At 43.4% G+C, this 20,541-nt stretch overlaps 1 protein-coding gene and 1 pseudogene across 1 annotated transcript in view; one reads left to right on the plus strand and one right to left on the minus strand.

The window, feature by feature from the left end:
* The window catches only part of LOC141108694 (bile salt-activated lipase-like), a 52,352-nt gene extending 40,173 nt beyond the window's left edge, over positions 1 to 12,179 (plus strand). Inside the window, exons 9-11 of the mRNA XM_073600555.1 lie at positions 7,178 to 7,381; positions 10,898 to 11,095; positions 11,965 to 12,179. Coding sequence (XP_073456656.1) covers positions 7,178 to 7,381; positions 10,898 to 11,095; positions 11,965 to 12,139 — 577 coding nt within the window. The 3' untranslated portion in view covers positions 12,140 to 12,179. The remainder of the gene's footprint in view (positions 1 to 7,177; positions 7,382 to 10,897; positions 11,096 to 11,964) is intronic.
* LOC141109104 (U2 spliceosomal RNA) lies at positions 9,248 to 9,340 on the minus strand (annotated as a pseudogene).
* Positions 12,180 to 20,541: the final 8,362 nt, after the last annotated feature.

The following is a 20,541-nucleotide window of genomic DNA, read 5'->3' on the forward strand; positions in this document are numbered from 1 at the left end:
GGAGCATTGGAAGGGCAACGCATGTAAAACAAAACCAAGAAAATTTCCAAACTCAACTTACCGACCAGCCTGCGAACAACCAAATTGGTCTGTCCAACCATATGCGTTAAAAACAGAGGTTTATTTGCACACATTTGCAAATACATGCATAAGCCACAGAGCCCCGGCAAGGCACCCAATTTTCTGTGGAACTAACTCTAATTTTTTGAGTCTCCAAAAATGGAAGCACATGCATTTTAATGGACAGGTGGAGGGCAGGTAATCCTGGAGGGAGCCCACCCCTCCTTAAAGGCACAGGGGCACACTGAACACCCAGCACATAGCACTATGGCAGCAAAGGTGTCAGTGTGTTACCTGGTCAATATAATTGCAAATGACTGTAGCACTTAGGCTGGAGTCTCCGTACTGGACACTGCCCTCAGTGCATTTATAGCCCTGTGTATGTTAAGCCCATAGGCCGCAGTGTCATTGGCTGTTATGTCATTGGTTGTTATGGAGCAGGCGACTCCCTGCACTAGAGCTGCACAATTAATCATTAAAAAAAATCACCATTTCAGTGATTCTATGTAAACAGTGCAGAGCCAAGCTGTCAAAAAAAAAAGTCAACAAATGTTTATCAACATTCCTCTTCAAAGGGAAGAACTTCAGTCTGTAAATGAGGGCAGTTTAACCACTTAAAGACTAATGTTAAAATCAGTATTTTTTGCTAGAAAATTACTTAGAACCCCCAAACATTATATATATATATATATATATATATATATATATATATATATATATATATATATATATATATATATATATATATATATATATATATATATATGTATATGTATATGTATATGTTTGCAGAGACCCTAGAGAATAAAATGGCAGTTGTTGCAAAATTTTATGTCACGCTGTATTTGCGCAGCAGTCTTTTAAACGCAATTTTTTGGGAAAAAATACACTGCAATGAATAAAAAAAAACAGTAAAGTTGGCACAATTTTTTGTATAATGTGAAAGATGATGTTACGCCGCAAAAATCGCGATATTTATTTTAAGCAAAAAAATTGTGATTCTCATTTTATCCAGAATCGTGCAGCTCTAGCCTGCACCATAACAACCAATGACACTGTCCAGCACTGTCACCTGTGTCCTAGTGAGTAATGGCGCTGTGCGGCCTTGGTCACCAGCATCCTAGAACCAAACCCTGAAATAATAGCTGCCTCAGACAAAGCCCTGAGTCCATATGTCATCTATTCTTCCGTATCAGTAAAGGTGCACTTACTTGGTCAACAGTAAAACTTGAAGGAAATTACCATATGCTTGAATATGCATATCTATATAGAATTGTAAAGTTTAATTTTAGTAGAACTGAATGCATGCAGGACCCCCAAGGCTTTTATCATAATGTGCAAGTACGCACAGCATATGTGCACATTATGGCATACCTTCGGTGACGTGATATCAGTGCTCTCCCTTGACATTCTATCACTTCCACTGACATTCTCCTGGTCATCTTCTGGTTTCAGAGTCAGTGGCAGACATACAGGGGTTGGACAAAAATATGGAAACACTACATGATTTGCAGGTGTGAAAGTGGCAACATGTTTCGCATTGAAAGGGGAAGTGATGTAACATGTGATGGTAGGCGGCAAAAACTCCAAATATACAAAGAAGACCAAACTGGATTAATAACGGCCGCGGCCTTATTTATTAATGTACACAAATATAAACAATTAACAATTCACCATAGCTCATAGTTTGAAACTAAACAAAATCAGACAAAATGAGTGGGACGCTCTTTAAATCTCCATCTGATGACTGGCAAAGATCCCCATCAGCCTCCTGTTTAAATAGAGGTCTTGGGAATTTCTGGCATGTTCTGGGGGGTCGGGTGATTCTAAATAACCTATCCTGGAGGACCCCCCAGACCCTACACAACATTCCCAATCAGCTGACCTTTTTTGACCTATTACAAAACCCCCCCATTGAAATCAATCAATGGGGGGCTTGAAAGTCCTACTGCCACCATCCCACAAGGGAAACGGGGGGACCTAAAACAGGCTATCCCCCCCTTTCCTCACATTCTTTTGCTTCCGCCGTGAGCCTGTGTGCACAAAAACTGTGTGGAGAGAACTCCATAAGCAAAACGTTCACGGGTGAGCTGCAATTGCCAAACTGCTAGTGACCGATATTAATGCTCAAAAGAGGAGAGAGTGGTGCAACACCCATAAATTGTGGACTATTGATCAATGGAAGACTGTAATGTGGTCTGATGAATCAAGCTGCACACTGTTCTCAACCACCGGACATGTTTACGTGTGGCAAACACCATCCCAAGCCTATGACCAGGACTGTTTTGTGCCAACTTTAAAGCTTGGTGGCGGTGCAATCATTGTTTAGACAGCCATATCTTGGTATTCTGCAAACCCCATCATCACCTTGAAAGGCAGAGTCACTGCCAGCAACTATGTACAAATTTTGGCTGACCATGAGCGCCCCATGGTGCAGACCTTGGGGTTGATTTACTAAGGCAAATAGACTGTGCACTACAAGTGCACTTGGAATTGCAGTCGCTGTAGATCTGAGAGGAAGATCTGAAATGAGGGGAAGTTCTGCTGATTTCTATCATACAATCATGTACAAGCAAAAATTGTGTTTTTTTATTTGCCTTGCATGCCCCCTTCAGATCTACAGCGACTGCACTTCCAAGTGCACTTGTAGTGCAAAGTGGATTTGCCTTTAGTAAATAAACCCCAGAGTTTCCCAATGACAGCACCATTTACCAAGATGATGATGCTTCAATTCACACAGCTGGTGTTGTCAAATTGTGGTTTGACGAGCATGCAGACAAAGTCTCATTCTCTGGGTGCCGCAGTCACCAGACCTCAATATCATAGAGCCACTATCATCAATTTTGGAGAAAAAGGGCTCGTTTTCAGCCTTTAGCATCTTTGCGAGAACTGAAACGTTTTTTGCATGAATAGTGGTACCAGATTCTATTATCCACCATCCAAGAATTAGATTTGTAAACTCCCTGGATAATTCAGGCTGTCTTGGATGCCAAACACCATAATAATTAACAATTTTGTTCTTTTACCTGGTTTACCATATTTTTGTCCAACCCCTGTATCACCTATACATCCTGTGCAGGCTCCTGGGACCCCAATACTAATAGCGGCTTCCCCTGACTTTAATGGGCCCAGGAATCTTGGTGGCCTGATAATAGCCAAGGTACTTTCAGTGCAGTTCTCTAGGTGAGTTCCAGGTCTGTGGGCAGTGCCTAAGAGTACCTTATAGTTCTGCTGCAAGGACTACAGGAATCAGCATGTCCAGAGGAGCTTCTCTTTCAGGAACAGTAACCACTGACCACCAATGAATGGGGACCATTTTTACCAACACCAATAAATTGGGCCCTTCACCCAATGAAACTAATGTAATAGAGGTCTTCACCCACTGAACACCAATTTTTCATTGAACTGACCACCAATGTAAGGGGAAATCTACACTAACCACCAGTGTAAGAGATGAATTTACATCTAACACCATTGTAAAATGTACCACAAACGCAATAGAGGTGTTTACACTAACCATCATTATATTGTAGGCATTGGTTGACAGTGTAAATACCCCTTTTCATTGGTGATCTGTGTAAATACTGAGATGATAAACAAATATGTTTTTTTGGTGAATTGACTTTAAAACCACTTAACAACCGGCCCATAGCCGAATGACGGCTACAGGGCGGTTGCTTAACTCCGGTAGGGCGTACTATGACGTCCTCCCAGAATTCCCCTCTCGCGCGCCCCCTGGGGCACGCACCCGAGTACATCCGTGGACCCGGCGCATCACGGATCCCGGTAAATGGCTGCTAATCGCGGCCGTTTACCATGTGATCACTCCGTCAAATGACGGAGCGATCACATGTAAACAAACCGCCGTCATGAGATGACGGCGGCTCCTCTCCTCCCCTCTCTGTACCGATCGGTACAGTGTGAGCGGAGAGGGGGAGGGATCGGATGGCAGCAGCACTGTGGGCTGGATGTGTAGTGCCCACAGCGCTGCTCTGTGACAACTGCCATCCATCCATGCTCAGCCATCCCTCAATGCTCTGCAATACCCCACAATACTGTGCAATACTCTGCAATACCCGGCCATGCCCAGCCATACTCTGCAATACTCGGTGATACCCAGCCATACTCTACCATACTCTGCCATACCCAGTCATCCTCGGCAATACCCTGCCATGCTCAGCCATACTCTGCCATATTCGGCTGTACTCGGCCTCTGTATGTGGCCAGGCTGTGGAAGTCTCACACATATGATATCGCTGTACTCAGGAGGAGTAGGAGAATCTATTTTGGGGTGTCATTTTTGGTATGTATACATGCTATGTGTTAGAAATACTGTATAAATGGACAACTTTGTGTTAAAATAAAATGCGTTTTAACCACTTCCCGCCCGCCCGCCGGCCGTCATACGACGTCCTTGACTTTGTGCAGGGATATCTGAATGATGAGTGCAGCTACAGGCATCATTCAGATATCAACTTTTTCAGCCGGCGATTCCCTGCACCATAAGAATGATCATAGCGGCTGTTCTACTGCTTGATCGTTCTTACGGGAGGCGCGAGGGGACGTTCCCCCCCCCCCCCTCCCGCCGCCCTCCGGTGCTTCTACCGACTCACCGCTACGATCGAAGCCAGGATCTTTTTTTTTTTTTTAATTTCAGGCTTCCCAGCCTAGAGGTGAGATGTGGGGTCTTATTGACCCCATATCTCACTGTAAAGAGGACCTGTCATGCCATATTCCTACTACAAAGGGTGTTTACATTCCTTGTAATAGGAATAAAAGTGATCAAAAAAATTTTTTGGGGGGGGGGGAAAGCATCAAACTAAAATAAAGTAAAATGAACAATAAAAAAAAAAAAAAAAAAAAAATTTAAAGCGCCCCTGTCCCCGTGTGCTCGCATGCAGAAGTGAACGCATACATAAGTCCCGCCCACATATGAAAACGGTGTTCAAACCACACATGTGAGGTATCGCTGCAATCGGTAGAGCGAGAGCAATAATTTTGACCCCTGACTTCCTCTGTTAAAACGTCACTTATGGGGATTTTTAAGTAGCGAAGTTTGGCACCATTCCACAAGCGTGTGCAATTTTGAAAGGTGACATGTTGGGTATCTATTCGAAAAATTGCTGCGCAAATACCGTGCGAGATAAAAAGTTGCAATGACCGCCATTGTATTCTCTAGGGTCTTTGCTAAAAAAACATATATAATGTTTTGGGGTTCTATGTAATTTTCTAGCAAATAAATGATGATTTTTACATGTAGGAGAGAAATGTCAGAATTTTCCTGGGTGCTCCAGAACACCTGAAGGTGCTCCCTGCATGTTGGGCCTCTGTATGTGGCCACGCTGTGTAAAAGTCTCACACATGTGGTATTGCCATACTCGGGAGTCATAGCAGAATGTGTTTTGGGGTGTAATTTGTGGTATGCATATGCTGTGTGTGAGAAATAACCTGCTAACATGACAATTTTGTGAAAAAAAAACAAACTTGATTTTGCTAAGAATTGTGGGAAAAAATTACAACTTCAAAAAACTCACCATGCATCTTTCTAAATACCTTGGAATGTCTTCTTTCCAAAAAGGGGTCATTTGGGGGGTATTTGTACTTTTCTGGCATGTTAGGGTCTCAAGAAATTAGATAGGCCGTCAGTAATTCAGGTGTGATCAATTTTCAGATATTGGTACCATAGCTTTTGGACTCTATAACTTTCACAAAGACCAAATAATATAACCAAAGATATGTAGCCGTATGAATTTTGGCCAAAATATATGAAGAAAAATTACTAATTTGCAAAATGTTATAACAGAAACAAAGAAAAATGCATTTTTTTACAGTTTTTTGGGTCTTTTTTCTTTTATAGCACAAAAAATAAAGAACCCAGCCGTGATTAAATACCACCAAGCTCTATTTGTGTAAAAAAAAAAAGACAAAAATTTCATATAGATACAGTGTTGCATGACTGAGTAATTGTTATTTAAAATGTGAGAGCACCAAAAGCTGAAAATTGGTCTGGTTATTAAGGGGGTTTAAGTGCCCAGTGGTCAAGTGGTTAATGTAGTATCACATTTTTTTTTTTTTTTTTGCAATATTTACCACAGGTAACTACTATATTGTCAGTATGTACTGCAAATGTGGTGTTTAACTGTAGCAAATTGACATTTTAAATAGTGCATGCAATGTTTCATATAAAACACAAACGTCACATGTGATAAACTTTAATGAACTGGCCCCTATAATGCTTATCCAGGCAGCTACAAATTGCTGGTGTGCCAAGTTAACATCCCATAGACTTGAATTGAACCTGAAATGGCTCCATCAGTAAACAGTGTGTCTTTTTTTAAAAAGCATTGTTTTTGTTTTATTTTTTTGGTCCTTTGTTGCATCTCAGTGCTGCTGATCTTCTCCAGCCTCTTTCAAGCACTTGGTCTACATGCTCTCACTCTAGTGCGGGCTGAAAACATTTACTTACTGATGGTGACACCGGCAGACAAATGCCTGCCCAATGTGTGTTGGCAAGGCCACTTTAAGTCTTCACTAGGGTCAAAGATGGTGGCGTAGGATCACAACTGGGAGATAGTAGTCACCCCATAGCAAAAAGTGGCTAAGCAAGGACCTTCATGGCAGGATCACCAAATATTCTAATGAAAGCTGCAGATTAAAAAAAGCCTAAAAGTGACACTAACTCCATTTCAATGTCTAAAATACCTCTGTATTTTTCTTATTCTTCTGCATTCTCGCTCAATATAACAGATATGGCATACCATACTTCTTTGATTAATGGGAGGGCTGGGGCGCAATTCCCTTGAAACCCATCCACCATCGTCCAACCTCCGTTACGAAATTTGACCGTGGAGACACAGAATAAATCACACTCTAATAAACTTTAATGAGCCACGTGTTTTCCGCTGGTAAAGATAATATTGGAGAATATAGCCACCTTGTAATTTAACACATGCAGAGTCATCTATATTTTGTACTTGGATAACTTAATTAAAAAAATCATTGAAATAGAAAATGACATTAACATTTTACAGCTTGTATGAGATTTTAGTAATTGGGTTTAGATTCACTTTAAATGTAGTCCCCTCTGATATTCTGCATGGTGTAACAACTCTTTCAGGGAAGAGGTGCTTAAGCTGGTCAAGGGGCTGACCCTTCCTAAAGGATCTTCCGCGCTGGATATCGCTTTTGAACTCTACACAAACCAGTGGGGAGCAAATCCAGATCAGGAGGTCATGAAGAAGACCGTGGTTGACATGGAGACGGATTACATCTTCCTGGTCCCAACACAGGAGGCTCTGGCTCTTCATTATATGCATGCACAGTAAGTACTGACAGCTAAATGTAATGTAAGTAATAAAGTTAGAAGTGGTGTGCATATACTGTAATATAAAGAAGCCCATACTGTACATGCTTAAAGGTTGGAAGCGTTCTCAGTTTATTCTCTGATCATCAAAAGCTATTGTACAGCTAAGAGATAAGAGTTAGATCACATGTCAGTTTCCTGGAACAATAACACTTCTATATTTTAGGCGCTCAAAGTTACTGTTGGCCATATGCCCAGAAGACTAAGAAATAGTCTTTGTACTCCTGCAAGAAAGCACCTAGGCAAAGATTACTTTAGAAGGGGACTCCAAGTATATAACTAATACAAGATGGAGTCTCCTAAGAATAACTCTGAGCGAAGCCCATCTGACTTGTTCAGTAAGGTTTGAGTAGGCCAGCATGTTTGGGAAGCTTCATCATTTGCAAATTGTGCTTTTTCCCTCCTATGTCTGTCTGCACCCAGAAATTTGTGGGTAAACCTAGCAGGATTTATTGAGAGGAGTCACAGAGGTCTCTTGAACTTAAAAATGTATTCCGCCCCACCAAGACCTTTTAGAGTCTTCCATAAGGAAACAGAAACCATAGTGCTTCGACAAACACTTTTTTGTGCTATTAGTAAAGGCAATTTCTGTACATCAACGGAGTAGCGTCTATGCAAAAAATGGCCATTATTATTATTGAGTGCCTAGTATTGCCCTTATCCTGTTAAGTTACAGTCCAGTATACTGTTATGTGTAACAACCAATGTCTCCCTTACATCTATCTATTATGTTAGTATGCAAATGCTATTTTTTATGCACGCATGCTGTATTTGGGCCTCGTTCACACAGGGCGTACTATACCGTACGCCTCTGTGAGGCTGTGTTTACCCACAAAGAACACCTATGCAGGCCATCCCATTGATGTAAATTGGGGCACAGAGGCTGTACGAACACAGCCGCTGTGTCCCAATATGACATCCTTGTGTCTCCCCAAACTCAGTCTCTACTTTTGGGACCCGCACCAGCCCCCACACCGATTTTTTTTTTTTTTTTAAAGTCTGTGCTGGTGCAAAAACCTACAATGAAAAAAACGTGCATGTGAACACACACAAAAAGTGCTGTAGGACTTCTGCCCTGACCCCTGGGGCACAAGGCTCCTGACGGGGACATAGGTTTACATGGGTCTACATAGGTTTACATGGGTCTACATAGGTTTACATGGCCTGCATAGCCAGAAGGCCTGGCAGATCCCATTCTTCTGGGACAGCCAAAGCCATCCCTGAATACTAAGTGAGGGGAGCTCTCCCAAAGAGAGACCTCCCAGAGGCAGGGGAGGAAGGAGCCTAAGGGCCACACATTCTTCCCCTAGATGTCAGGGTTAGCCCGAGGACTCACACCCTTCATCCATGAAAAACACACACAAAAGTGAAAAGTGAAAAACAGTGGAAGAAAAATAAATAAAAAAAGCGTCTGTGCCAAATAGTGTAGTGGCCGGGCCCTGAGGCCTGGTAAGCAAGATTTGCCCCGGACTTTAGCCAAAAGGCCCAGCTTATGAGGTGCAGTGCATAAGGGAAAGCAAATTTGGGTCTGTGACCATGTGCTCAATTCACACAGTAAAGTCCCACACCCAAGTGTTACTAAGATCACCCCTAAGGCAACCACTCCCAGGGGGCACAGGCATGCAGACCCTCTGCCTTCCCAGCACATGGCCAGACAAGGTAGACCGCTAAAACCAGGAGGTAATGGGCTCGTCCAGCTTTTTTCAGGGGAATTACACCCATGCCCCAACTGCCTGTGGGTTCCCTGGTTTTTATTCCAGCCGGTACTAACCTTCAAAGCCCATATCACTCCAGCAAATTTGCATAGCCGCCACCCCAACCTTGGTCAAGTCAGGCTATAGTAGCACAGTGCCTCTACTGGATCACTGATAAGAACAGATACTATACTTGATCTTAGCTAAAAGGCCAAAAAGCGATCACACAGATTTTTAATATTTTTTTAAAAGCCTGTGGCATGTGAAACACACCCAAAAACTCCACCCGGTGCCAAAAAAAGTGCACACACATAAAGAGTGAACACAAAACGTGCAACGGTGTACTATGGTCCTCCAAAAGAAGTACCTTACCCTGATCCCCCGGGGCGTTAGGCTCCAGACAGGGACTGAGGTACGCACTATGGCCGTCTGGCCGAAACCAGACGGACCCCGTTCTCTAGAGGGTCTGCTGAAACAGACCCACCCAAGTTCTAGGTGGGGCTCCCCCGAAGGGAGACCCCATGAGAGAGGACGAACCAAGCCAGAAGGCCATGTCCACCCCCTCCCAAGACTCAAGGCCCGATGACCCACACCCTACCAGTCACACAGTGACAAACGTGTACACCTCAAATTGAAAGATACAAAAAAGTGACAAACACGGATCAATAAATAAAAGAAGTTGGGAAGAAGGAAGTGGAGGTAAGTGAAAGTGACCATTGTGCATATCTCCTTGTGAGAACACAATAGCACAGCAGGAGAAATTACTGTCAGTTTTTTTTGTTTCTGGGTTGAATGGAAAAAACTATTATGCCGCGTACACATGATCAGAATTTCGGCCCGCAAAAGACCGGAGAAAAATGTGACCGCGTGTATGCTCCATCAGACTTTTGCTGGCCGAATTCCAGCCAGCAAAAGATTGAGAGCATGTTCTCAATTTTTCGGACGGAAAAAGTTCCTATCCAAAAATGCGATCGTCTGTGGCAATTCCGACGCGCAAAATTCCTACGCATGCTTGGAAACAATTCGACGCATGCTCGGAAGCATTGAACTTAATTTTCTCGGCTCATCGTAGTGTTGTACGTCATCATGTTCTTGACGGTCGTAAGTTCAGAGAACTTTTGTGTGACCGTGTGTATGCAAGGCAAACTTGAGCAGAATCCCGTCGGAAAAGCCATCATGTTTTTTTTCCGACGAGAAGTCCGACCGTGTGTACGCAGCATTAGCGTGTACCAGGCTTTAGGATTTTAGGTGAAAAGCACTGGAACTGGATATAATTTTATCGCATGACTAGGATGACTTATTTCTGTACTTTGTCCTTTTAGTTATTTCCTAAACCTTGTCTTTTGCTTGCCTTACCTTTTCATGATATAACCTTCCCCTTCTATTCTTCCTTCCTATACCATCTTTGTAGCAAAACCTTCTCTGCATTTGTAGTAAGGCTTCCATCTGACATAGCATTGCCTATATTACTAAGGTTGCATTACCCCCAACTGATCTAGAATAAGCACACAGATCAGGAGCTCTGACTTGCCTCTGACTTCACTAATGTGTAAAGAAAAATAATGTTCTGCTATAGGCTTCACCTTACTCCTCAGCCACCTCAGCCTCTCCAAATCCAACACCTCAGTCTTCAGAAGAAAAGAGGAAAAGACCGCTCACTGAAAATCAAGGCTACTAGCATTTTCATTCAGATCTGTATTGGCAGCCTCAGTATGCCTTTAAAAATAGGGTTTAAAAAAAGCACAGGAATTAGCTCACAAGTATTTCTGTTTTATTTCAGGAATGTCAATACCTACAGCTACCTGTTTTCTCACCCATCTCGTATGCCCGTGTACCCAAGCTGGATGGGCGCTGATCATGCTGAAGACCTGCAGTATATGTTTGGCAAACCATTCAAGAACACCCTTGCTTATAGGCCACAAGACCGTGATGTCTCCGAAGCCATGATGGCTTACTGGACTAACTTTGCTGCAACTGGGTAAGCTAGCTTTCTTCTTCTACAACAAGGTTGACATTTAGAAATATGATTGGTGTTCTCTCAGAAGAATGGGACTCTGTTATGAAGCAAATCACCTCTATGATTAGGCTAAAGAACTAGCGTGTGGAACTGGGGTCAGGAAAAAGCTGCTTCCATCAGTGCCTTGTGTTTTGCTTCCCTTTTAAAAGTTGGGATGATTTAATCATTGGGCAGTTGATTAACACAAGCTGGATAGCTATACTTTTAAACAGCTTAAACCAACCCCTCAAACTAGGTATAAACCCTTGTACATACCTTAGATCAGAGAGTGACCCAGTTTAGGAGCTGAAGACTACACGAGACTAGGCAGTTCTCTCATCCCCTTCCGAGCTGTAGAGGCTTTGCAACTTTTTCTGTATAGGCCCTTATGGAATAGCCATCTTTTTGTAAGCCTGCAAAAAGATGGTTTATCCAGTAGAGCCTATAGATAATTGGGCGTGCATGTCCAGTACTGTTTGGCCTGGCATAGGCCATGGCTCCTGTACTGGTCGTCTGCTGATCTGTGGTATGTATAAGGGAGTATAGTAGTATGAGAAGGGCAAGGGAGGGCTTCTAGACTTGGGTTGTTTAAAAGTATTGCTAGTCAGGAAAAGTGAAGTGTTGTCCTATGAAACAATTGGTGGCTTTCATTTGGCATTATTTTCACTTGAAATCTGACTTATGGACACCATCCCTACCCCTCACAAAGAGAACCTGGCTGTCTTTATTGGTTATCTGTGGCAAAAAAGCCACACACATTGTGCATTTGTAAATAAATTTACACACAAGACAATAAAGCTCAGACTCCTCTTGTACTTGACTCTTAACAAAATATTTTGCCATTTTGACAGAGATCCCACCAAAGGAAATTCTAAAGTCCCCACACCTTGGTTGAATTACAACACCCAGTACGGAATGTACCTGGAGATCAACAAAAAAATCACTAGTAAGTCCATGAAACAAGACCTGCGGTCTCCTTACGTCAAGTTTTGGTGCACCACCTACCGCAATTTGCCCAATGCATAATTGTGAAACTCAAATCTGAAATAAAGTGCACATTGCAAAAGTACATTGGGTCTTTGTGTTTCTCTGTCTTTATAATTGTGTTGGAATTTTGACTGTGACGTTGGCTGGAGAAGGGATTGGCATCTTTGCCTAACAGTAATCTTAGTGCTGTAATTTAATTCCAAGCAGGAGCTGCAAAGGCAAACAGATTATGGGGTGTTTAAAATTGAGATAAAAACAACCAATAGAAGCATGCTTCGCCTTTTAAAAGCCCTGGTAAAATTATATCTAAAACAGAGTGCATTTTTTGGAACCACAATAAAAGAACGACAAAGGGAGTTTGGAGAGGGTTTAGATCAGTGGTCTCCAAACTGGGGCTGGGGTCCGGATGCGGCCCTTTGCTTGCATTTATCCAGCCCTTGGGGCACAATTCCTCCGAATGACACCAAGAATGTGGCCCAATGACACCAATTACATCCACTAATATCAAAGTACTGTGTTTCTGCCGAGCTACAAAAAAAGCTCCAGAACTTTGAGTTTCAGGCATTTGGCTTCAGGTGACTTGGAGTATAGATGTCGCTCCCGTAGACGTCCTAACGACGAAACGCGTAGGGCGTGGCCTAATCTGTGCTTCCCAAACATTACCTGCTTTACCAGCGCTGAAGGCTAACTGTGACGTTTTTACTACTTCGCTTGATTTACACTGTAAAATTGTGAGTACCTTTCTATTTGTTTAATAAAATCTTTTTAAATACAATTTTACGCTATGGACACCCCTTCTCTCTTTACATATGATATACCACGATCCTGAGCCCGCCAGCGATCGCCGTACAGTGGCGCAAAACTGTAATCGCCTGATACCCCTGCAGGGGTGAAGTGATCTGGTGAGTGGCTGCACTTTCAGAGCAAGGATTTAAAATCACTGAAGGATTATAACCACAACATCACATGCACCAAGATATTGCACAAGATATATGCCAAGAATTTGACAACAAGTGTACTACACAATAAGGACTTCCTTTGAATTTCACCAGCACGTTTGCACTTTATTAGGAGTGATTCAAAACACTTTTTAGTTCCAGATCTCCCACACCTCTCCCCTTCCCCCTTCCTTCCCCCCCCCCCACCTCCACCCCCTACCTTTTTTCTCCCCCCTCCCCTTTTACCTATCGCCTTTTGGAATACTAACCAGCACCACTATACATGGGATTTGATAACACCAATATTTTATATATTTTTATATATTTACAGTTTGCGTATCATTTATAATTGTAAAATTTTTTAAGTATATCACCATCTGATATTTGCACGTTTTTATTCAAACGCCTTATATTTATATGCCTTGTTTAAGAAACCTACATGCAGGTAGGGAATTATTTAATTAAAGGAACAGCGCCAGACCCTTCTATCACACTAATAGATGTGAACCATTTCCATAGAGAATATTGATTTTTTTTCTCCTCCAGCGTTTAGGAGCTTCAAGCTCCAAAATGCTGAGGTGTGAATGGGGCCTAACTTATAAAGGATGCGCCAATACTTTTTCTCACTCCCCTCTACTTTGTCTTCCCAAACCTGATAAAACTCACAGTTGCTTATCAGTTCTGAATAGTGTTCTAGAATTGCTACACCCCCACAATGTGTCAGATGCCCGTTTTGTACAGCCCTTCCCTATTCTCTTTTCTTTTGTTAAGCATGTGGCACAGAACAATTGATGTTCCTAGGCTCCTGCCTTCCCGATGGCAGGAAATTAATAGGTAGGCTATATTCATAACATGCCTATGCACAACTAGACAGGTGAAGCAAGTGCAAGAAAATTATTTTTCAAATTAAAAAAAAAGGATCTAAAGTTGAAGGTCAGTACCATATGTTGTGTATCCCATGGCCAGGTAGATAGAAATAGAGCAGGTGCAGAAATCACAGTACGGAGCTATACACACTTATACTTCATCTTGATTAGCTGTTTAATATTTGTTGTTGGAATTAGTTATTTACATGCTCTTGGTGGAAATAAAATGCTGTCTCTCCAAAAATATGAGGAAATGATTAGGGACCACATAAACTTGATATCTTAGCTATGCATGGACGTTGGCCTGAAACGCACCCCAGCATCTTATATATCTTTATGGACTCCAGGAACAAGATCGCTCCACTCCAAGGAATTTCTGGGGCCTTCCCTGCTTCCTGCAGTGGGGTGTAACTTCTCCTGTAACGTTCTCTCTAATGTACCACAAATTAAAAATTAATCATGGAAGGGTGAGAAACTCTTTGCATGAATTTCATTTGGGTTTCCTCTGCATGCCTTGGTTTACTCCCACCACTTAAAACATAATGGTAGGTTCTTCAGTTATTCTTGTATGCTGTAGTAGGAAGATTCGATTTGTAAGCTCCTTTCAGGCAGGGATGTTTTTTTTCACATAAACAGAATCTCTGACCAAAACTTTTTTATACTTTTGAATAGAGTGAGTAAGGGTTGGAACGTCTGTAAGATTTTTGTTAATGGTTTGTGTCCCTACTGGGGAGATTTTCCCACACTTCCTGTCCCAGAAACACAACAGGAGATGGGGAAAATCAAGTTTTTGATAGTTTAGACATACAGGTAACCCATATCTCTGCTTATATGCTGTCACAAGTAATGGCAGAGAAATCTGAGAGCCACACTCACTACAAGAACCCCCAAGACAGGTTCAGATTACCCTTTTTTTTTTTTTTTTACACTACTGAATTTTTTTTTTAACTATTTGAAAAGTTTTACAAATGGACAAGTAGCATTCTATCAGGTAAAAAACAAACAAACAAACACCTCCATCTAGGTGTAGCGATTTATTTAAAAAGGCATAAAAACGATTAAAATGCACTCACTAGATAAAAGTAGATCAAGGCTTGTCATAGACCCATATAGACCTCCATAGGATCATTGTGAGGCTGCAGAGCTCAGCAGGCATGTGGCTGGTACAAGCAGAGTTCTTGAAGGAAGTGCAGAAGAACTCTGCTTCTGCCAGCCACGTGGCTGCTGAGCTCTGCAGCCTCACAGTGATCCTATGGAGGTCTATATGGGTCTATGACAAGCCTTGATCTACTTTTATCTAGTGAGTGCATTTTAATCGTTTTTTATGCTTTTTTAAATCAATCGCTACACCTAGATGGAGGCACCCTCTTCTGTTTGTTTTTTATATGTGCATTAAGATCTCAAGACCTAATTTGAAAGGAGCTGCATCCACTTTACCTGGTGTTCCCTACCACTTTCCTGGCCCTTTGGGTTCCAGTCAGCGCAATAGCTTATTCTTTGTTCTTTAGCATTCTATCAGGTGCCTATTTTCTTTTTTATTTAAATTCCTTATGATTATTGAAAGAGCACATACAGGTGAAATATCCTTGACACATCTGTAAAACATAAAGCGGGTGTAGAAAAGAATTAATTTGTTCAGGTCTTTTTGCAAGGTTTCCACGTCCTGCGGAGAAGTTATTGCCCTGCTTAGCTTAGTATCGTCTGCAAATACAGAGATTGAACTGTTTATCCCATCCTCCAGATCGTTTATGAACAAATTAAATAGGATTGGTCCCAGCACAGAACCCTGGGGCACCCCACTACCCACCCCTGACCATTCTGAGTACTCCCCATTTATCACCACCCTCTGAACTCGCCCTTGTAGCCAGTTTTCAATCCATGTACTCACCCTATGGTCCATGCCAACAGACCTTATTTTGTACAGTAAACGTTTATGGGGAACTGTGTCAAATGCTTTTGCAAAATCCAGATACACCACGTCTACAGGCCTTCCTTTATCTAGATGGCAACTCACCTCCTCATAGAAGGTTAATAGATTGGTTTGGCAAGAACGATTCTTCATGAATCCATGCTGATTACTGCTAATGATATTGTTCGTATTACTAAAATCCTGTATATAGTCCCTTATCATCCCCTCCAAGAGTTTACATACTATCGATGTTAGGCTAACTGGTCTGTAATTCCCAGGGATGTATTTTGGGCCCTTTTTAAATATAGGTGCTACATTGGCTTTTCTCCAATCAGCTGGTACCATTCCAGTCAGTAGACTATCTGTAAAAATTAGGAACAACGGTCTGGCAATCACTTGACTGAGTTCCCTAAGTACCCTCGGATGCAAGCCATCTGGTCCCGGTGATTTATTAATGTTAAGTTTCTCAAGTCTAATTTTAATTCCGTCCTCTGTTAACCATGGAGGTGCTTCCTGTGTTGTGTCATGAGGATAAACACTGCAGTTTTGGTTACTGAAGCCCCCCGATTCACTCGTGAAGACTGAGGAGAAGAATAAATTCAATACCTTCGCCATCTCCCCATCCTTTGTAACCAGATGTCCTTCCTCATTCTTTATGGGGCCAATATGGTCTGTCCTCCCTTTTTTACTGTTTACATACTTAAAGAATTTCTTGGGATTTTTTTTGCTCTCCTCCGCTATGTGTCCTCTGGGGGAATCTAGGATGGAAAAGGACCTGGGGGTCCTAGTGGATGATAGGCTCAGCAATGGCAGGCAATGCCAAGCTGCTGCTAACAAAGCAAACAGAATATTGGCATGCATTAAAAGGGGGATCAACTCCAGAGATAAAACGATAATTCTCCCGCTCTACAAGACTCTGGTCCGGCCGCACCTAGAGTATGCGGTCCAGTTCTGGGCACCAGTCCTCAGGAAGGATGTACTGGAAATGGAGCGAGTACAAAGAAGGGCAACAAAGCTAATAAAGGGTCTGGAGGATCTTAGTTATGAGGAAAGGTTGCGAGCACTGAACTTATTCTCTCTGGAGAAGAGACGCTTGAGAGGGGATATGATTTCAATTTACAAATACCGGACTGGTGACCCCTCAATAGGGATAAAACTTTTTCGCAGAAGAGAGTTTACCAAGACTCGTGGCCACTCATTAAAATTAGAAGAAAAGAGGTTTAATCTTAAACTACGTAGAGGGTTCTTTACTGTAAGAGCGGCAAGGATGTGGAATTCCCTTCCACAGGCGGTGGTCTCAGCGGGGAGCATTGATAGCTTCAAGAAACTATTAGATGAGCACCTGAATGACCACAACATACAGGGATATACAATGCAATACTGACACATAATCACACACATAGGTTGGACTTGATGGACTTGTGTCTTTTTTCAACCTCACCTACTATGTAACTATGTAACTATGTAAGAATCGCCTCTCTTTTTGAAGCCAATTAGAGCCCCATTGAAATCCATGCATGTAGATTAGGGGCCGGGTGCATGGAGTAGGGGGGCAGCGCCCCTAATAGATGGGCCGCCACTGCCTACTGCAGTGATTTCTAGCCTCCATTGGGATCTTCTAGTTATGGTACATGCATACTTACATTGGTCCAAGCTGAACCTTAATGTAACTATGCAAAAATATACTGTACATACATAAGCTTCCTTTTTTTTTAGCTCTACAGATAAGGGAAAATTAATAGGTTTGTTTTGGAAATGTTTGATATCTTACTTATTTTAATTTTTCTATACATTTTTGAAGATTTGTTTGCACAAATTTTGACATATCAAACAGATATTAGGTTTATTTAGAAGGATTTGGTGTAATACGTGTGGGGATATGTAACAATTTGTTAGTAGCAAGGCTAGTTTTTTTTCACACAGGGCTTTTTGCCCCTGCCACGTGAGTGGGGCTCCACAGCCCTATAGGCAGACTGCCCCCAAATATTCCCAATCGCATGGGACTCTCTTGGGATTTAAACACAAATCCAGATTGCAGATCCAGTCTCTTTCCCAGATCAGAGTGCTTATTCCAGCACCCAGCTCCAGGTCTACAGTAGAGGGAGGGAGTGAGGAGAAGCATGAGACAGTTTTAGGTAATACCAATGTTCCCCCCCCCCACACACACACACCTCACTTATACCAGTGCTTTTGTTTTTCATTTTTTCTCTACTAGGTCCTGCTCACTATTGATGTCAGAGCATTCCACAGAGCATTCCACAGGTGCCTGACCTGACCACAGGTGCCAGGGCATTCTTCATCCCACTGGCCACAGCCACCAGGGCATTCTTCCTCCCACTGATCACAGGTGCCAGGGCATTCCTCCTCCGACTGGCCACAGGTGCCAGGACATTCTTCCTCCGACTGGCCACAGGTGTCAGGGCATTCTTCCTCTGACTGGCCACAGGTGCCAGGGCATGCTTCCTCCTACTAATCACAGATGCCAGGGCATTCTTCCTCTGACTGGCCATAGGTGCCAGGGCATTCTTCCTCCGACTAGCCACAGGTGCCAGGGCATTCTTCCTCCCACTGATCACAGGTGCCAGGGCATTCTTCCTCCGACTGGCCACAGGTGCCAGGGCATTCTTCCTCCGACTGGCCACAGGTGCCAGGGCATTCTTCCTCGGACTGGCCACAGGTGCCAGGTCATGCTTCCTCCCACTAATCACAGATGCCAGGGCATTCTTCCTCTGACTGGCCATAGGTGCCAGGGCATTCTTCCTCCGACTAGCCACAGGTGCCAGGGCATTCTTCCTCCGACTGGCCACAGGTGCCATGGCATTCTTCCTCCGACTAGCCACAGGTGCCAGGGCATTCCTTCTCCGACTGGCCACAGGTGCCAGGCATTCTTCCTCCGACTGGCCACAGGTGCCAGGCATTCTTCCTCCGACTGGCCACAGGTGCCAGGGCGTTCTTCCTCCGACTGGCCACAGGTGCCAGGGCGTTCTTCCTCCGACTGGCCACAGGTGCCAGGGCGTTCTTCCTCCGACTGGCCACAGGTGCCAGGGCGTTCTTCCTCCGACTGGCCACAGGTGCCAGGGCGTTCTTCCTCCGACTGGCCACAGGTGCCAGAGCGTTCTTCCTCCGACTGGCCACAGGTACCAGGGCGTTCATCCTCCGACTGGCCACAGGTGCCAGGGCGTTCATCCTCCGACTGGCCACAGGTGCCAGGGCATGCTTCCTCCCACTGATCACAGGTGCCAGGGCATTCTTCCTTCCACTGATCGATCACAGACACCAGGGCATTCTTCCTCCCACTAACCACAGATATTAGGAAAGTCTTCCTACCACTGACCAGACATCAGGATATTTCTTTATCCCACTGAACACTGATGTCAGGGCATTCCTGGTCCAAATAACCAGATAGACACAGACCAGAGACATCAGGGAGTTCTTTCTCCATTTGAACACCAACATCAGAGTATTCCTCCTGTCACTAACCACAGATGTCAGGAAATTCCTCCTGCTGACCAATAATGTCAAGGCTATCGACTCTCCACCGACCACTGACATCAGGACATTCTTCCTCTTTTGGACACTCTTTGTTTTCTTAACCTTCACAACAGATGCCAGGAATTTTTTTCCACAGACTACCGGTGTTGGGCATTTTGTCTTCCGACTGAGCACTGCTGCTATGGCGTTCTTCCTTCCACTGATGTTGAGGCATTTTTTTACTCCCATTGACCAGCAATGTAAGTGACTCTCTGATAAATACTGGATACTGCACACTGTGCAATACATTGGATAGTGGTGATGGCTACACTTTTATTTGCCATGTAGTACATTGCATAGACTTGACCTCTACACTCTGAACACTATGCTATGTGTTAACCAGTCCTGACCAAAGTGTTCGTTTTCTGAACAATTCTGAACATAGTTTGCAACTATGCTGATGCAATTCTTCTTTAGGTAAGATCAGACAAAGTGTTAGCTCTCTGTCTATATTCTGTTTTAGATTTGTGTGTCTGTGAGAGGGAGTTAGCAGTGATCACTGTAGAAGTGGTACCTATTATCAGTGTCGGCTGGTGCTCAATATTTTGGGAGGGGGGGGCAGACAGCATTCCCCCCCCCACCTTGTGGTTCCAGTGCTCCCCCCACGGGAGATGAATGGCGATGATCTGTGGCCTTACCTTTGGAGGCCGAAGCTTGCTGAGGGAAGAGCCGGGGCCATTGCTTCTCCTCCTGGCCGAACAGGAAGTGGGTCCTGAGACCCGATTTGGCCGGGAGTCCTAAGACTCCCTAAGGCCATGGAGTCCTAACTGTCTATATTCTGTTTTAGATTTGTGTGTCTGTGAGACACTTGCTCATAGCATAGTAATTAGAGCGGATTTTTTGGATACAAAGACTGTGGACCATGTCCTATAGGTACACTCAGACTCTCTTTAAACTTGTCTCCTGAAGCGAGACCCTATATTGAGCATGATGTAACCATGGCCATTTTTCACTGCAGGTGCCACATCTTTTCAACACCAACTCCCTCTTTCTCAAATTACAAAGTTGGAAGGTATGGACTGGTTGTAGCCATGCTAAATGTGTGCATAACTGTATCTAAAAGGAATGGATTCTGCATAAATGTTATTAACTTTGCACGCAAAGGGTTACATCTTAGTAGTGTTTATATACAGCTTTGGCCCTGAGTCCGATAAGCTGTGTGTGTGCAGCTGTGGAGGCTCACACAGCCTCCCTTGA

This window comes from Aquarana catesbeiana, linkage group LG09, assembly GCF_042186555.1.
Source record: "Aquarana catesbeiana isolate 2022-GZ linkage group LG09, ASM4218655v1, whole genome shotgun sequence".
Taxonomy (NCBI): Eukaryota; Metazoa; Chordata; class Amphibia; order Anura; family Ranidae; genus Aquarana; species Aquarana catesbeiana.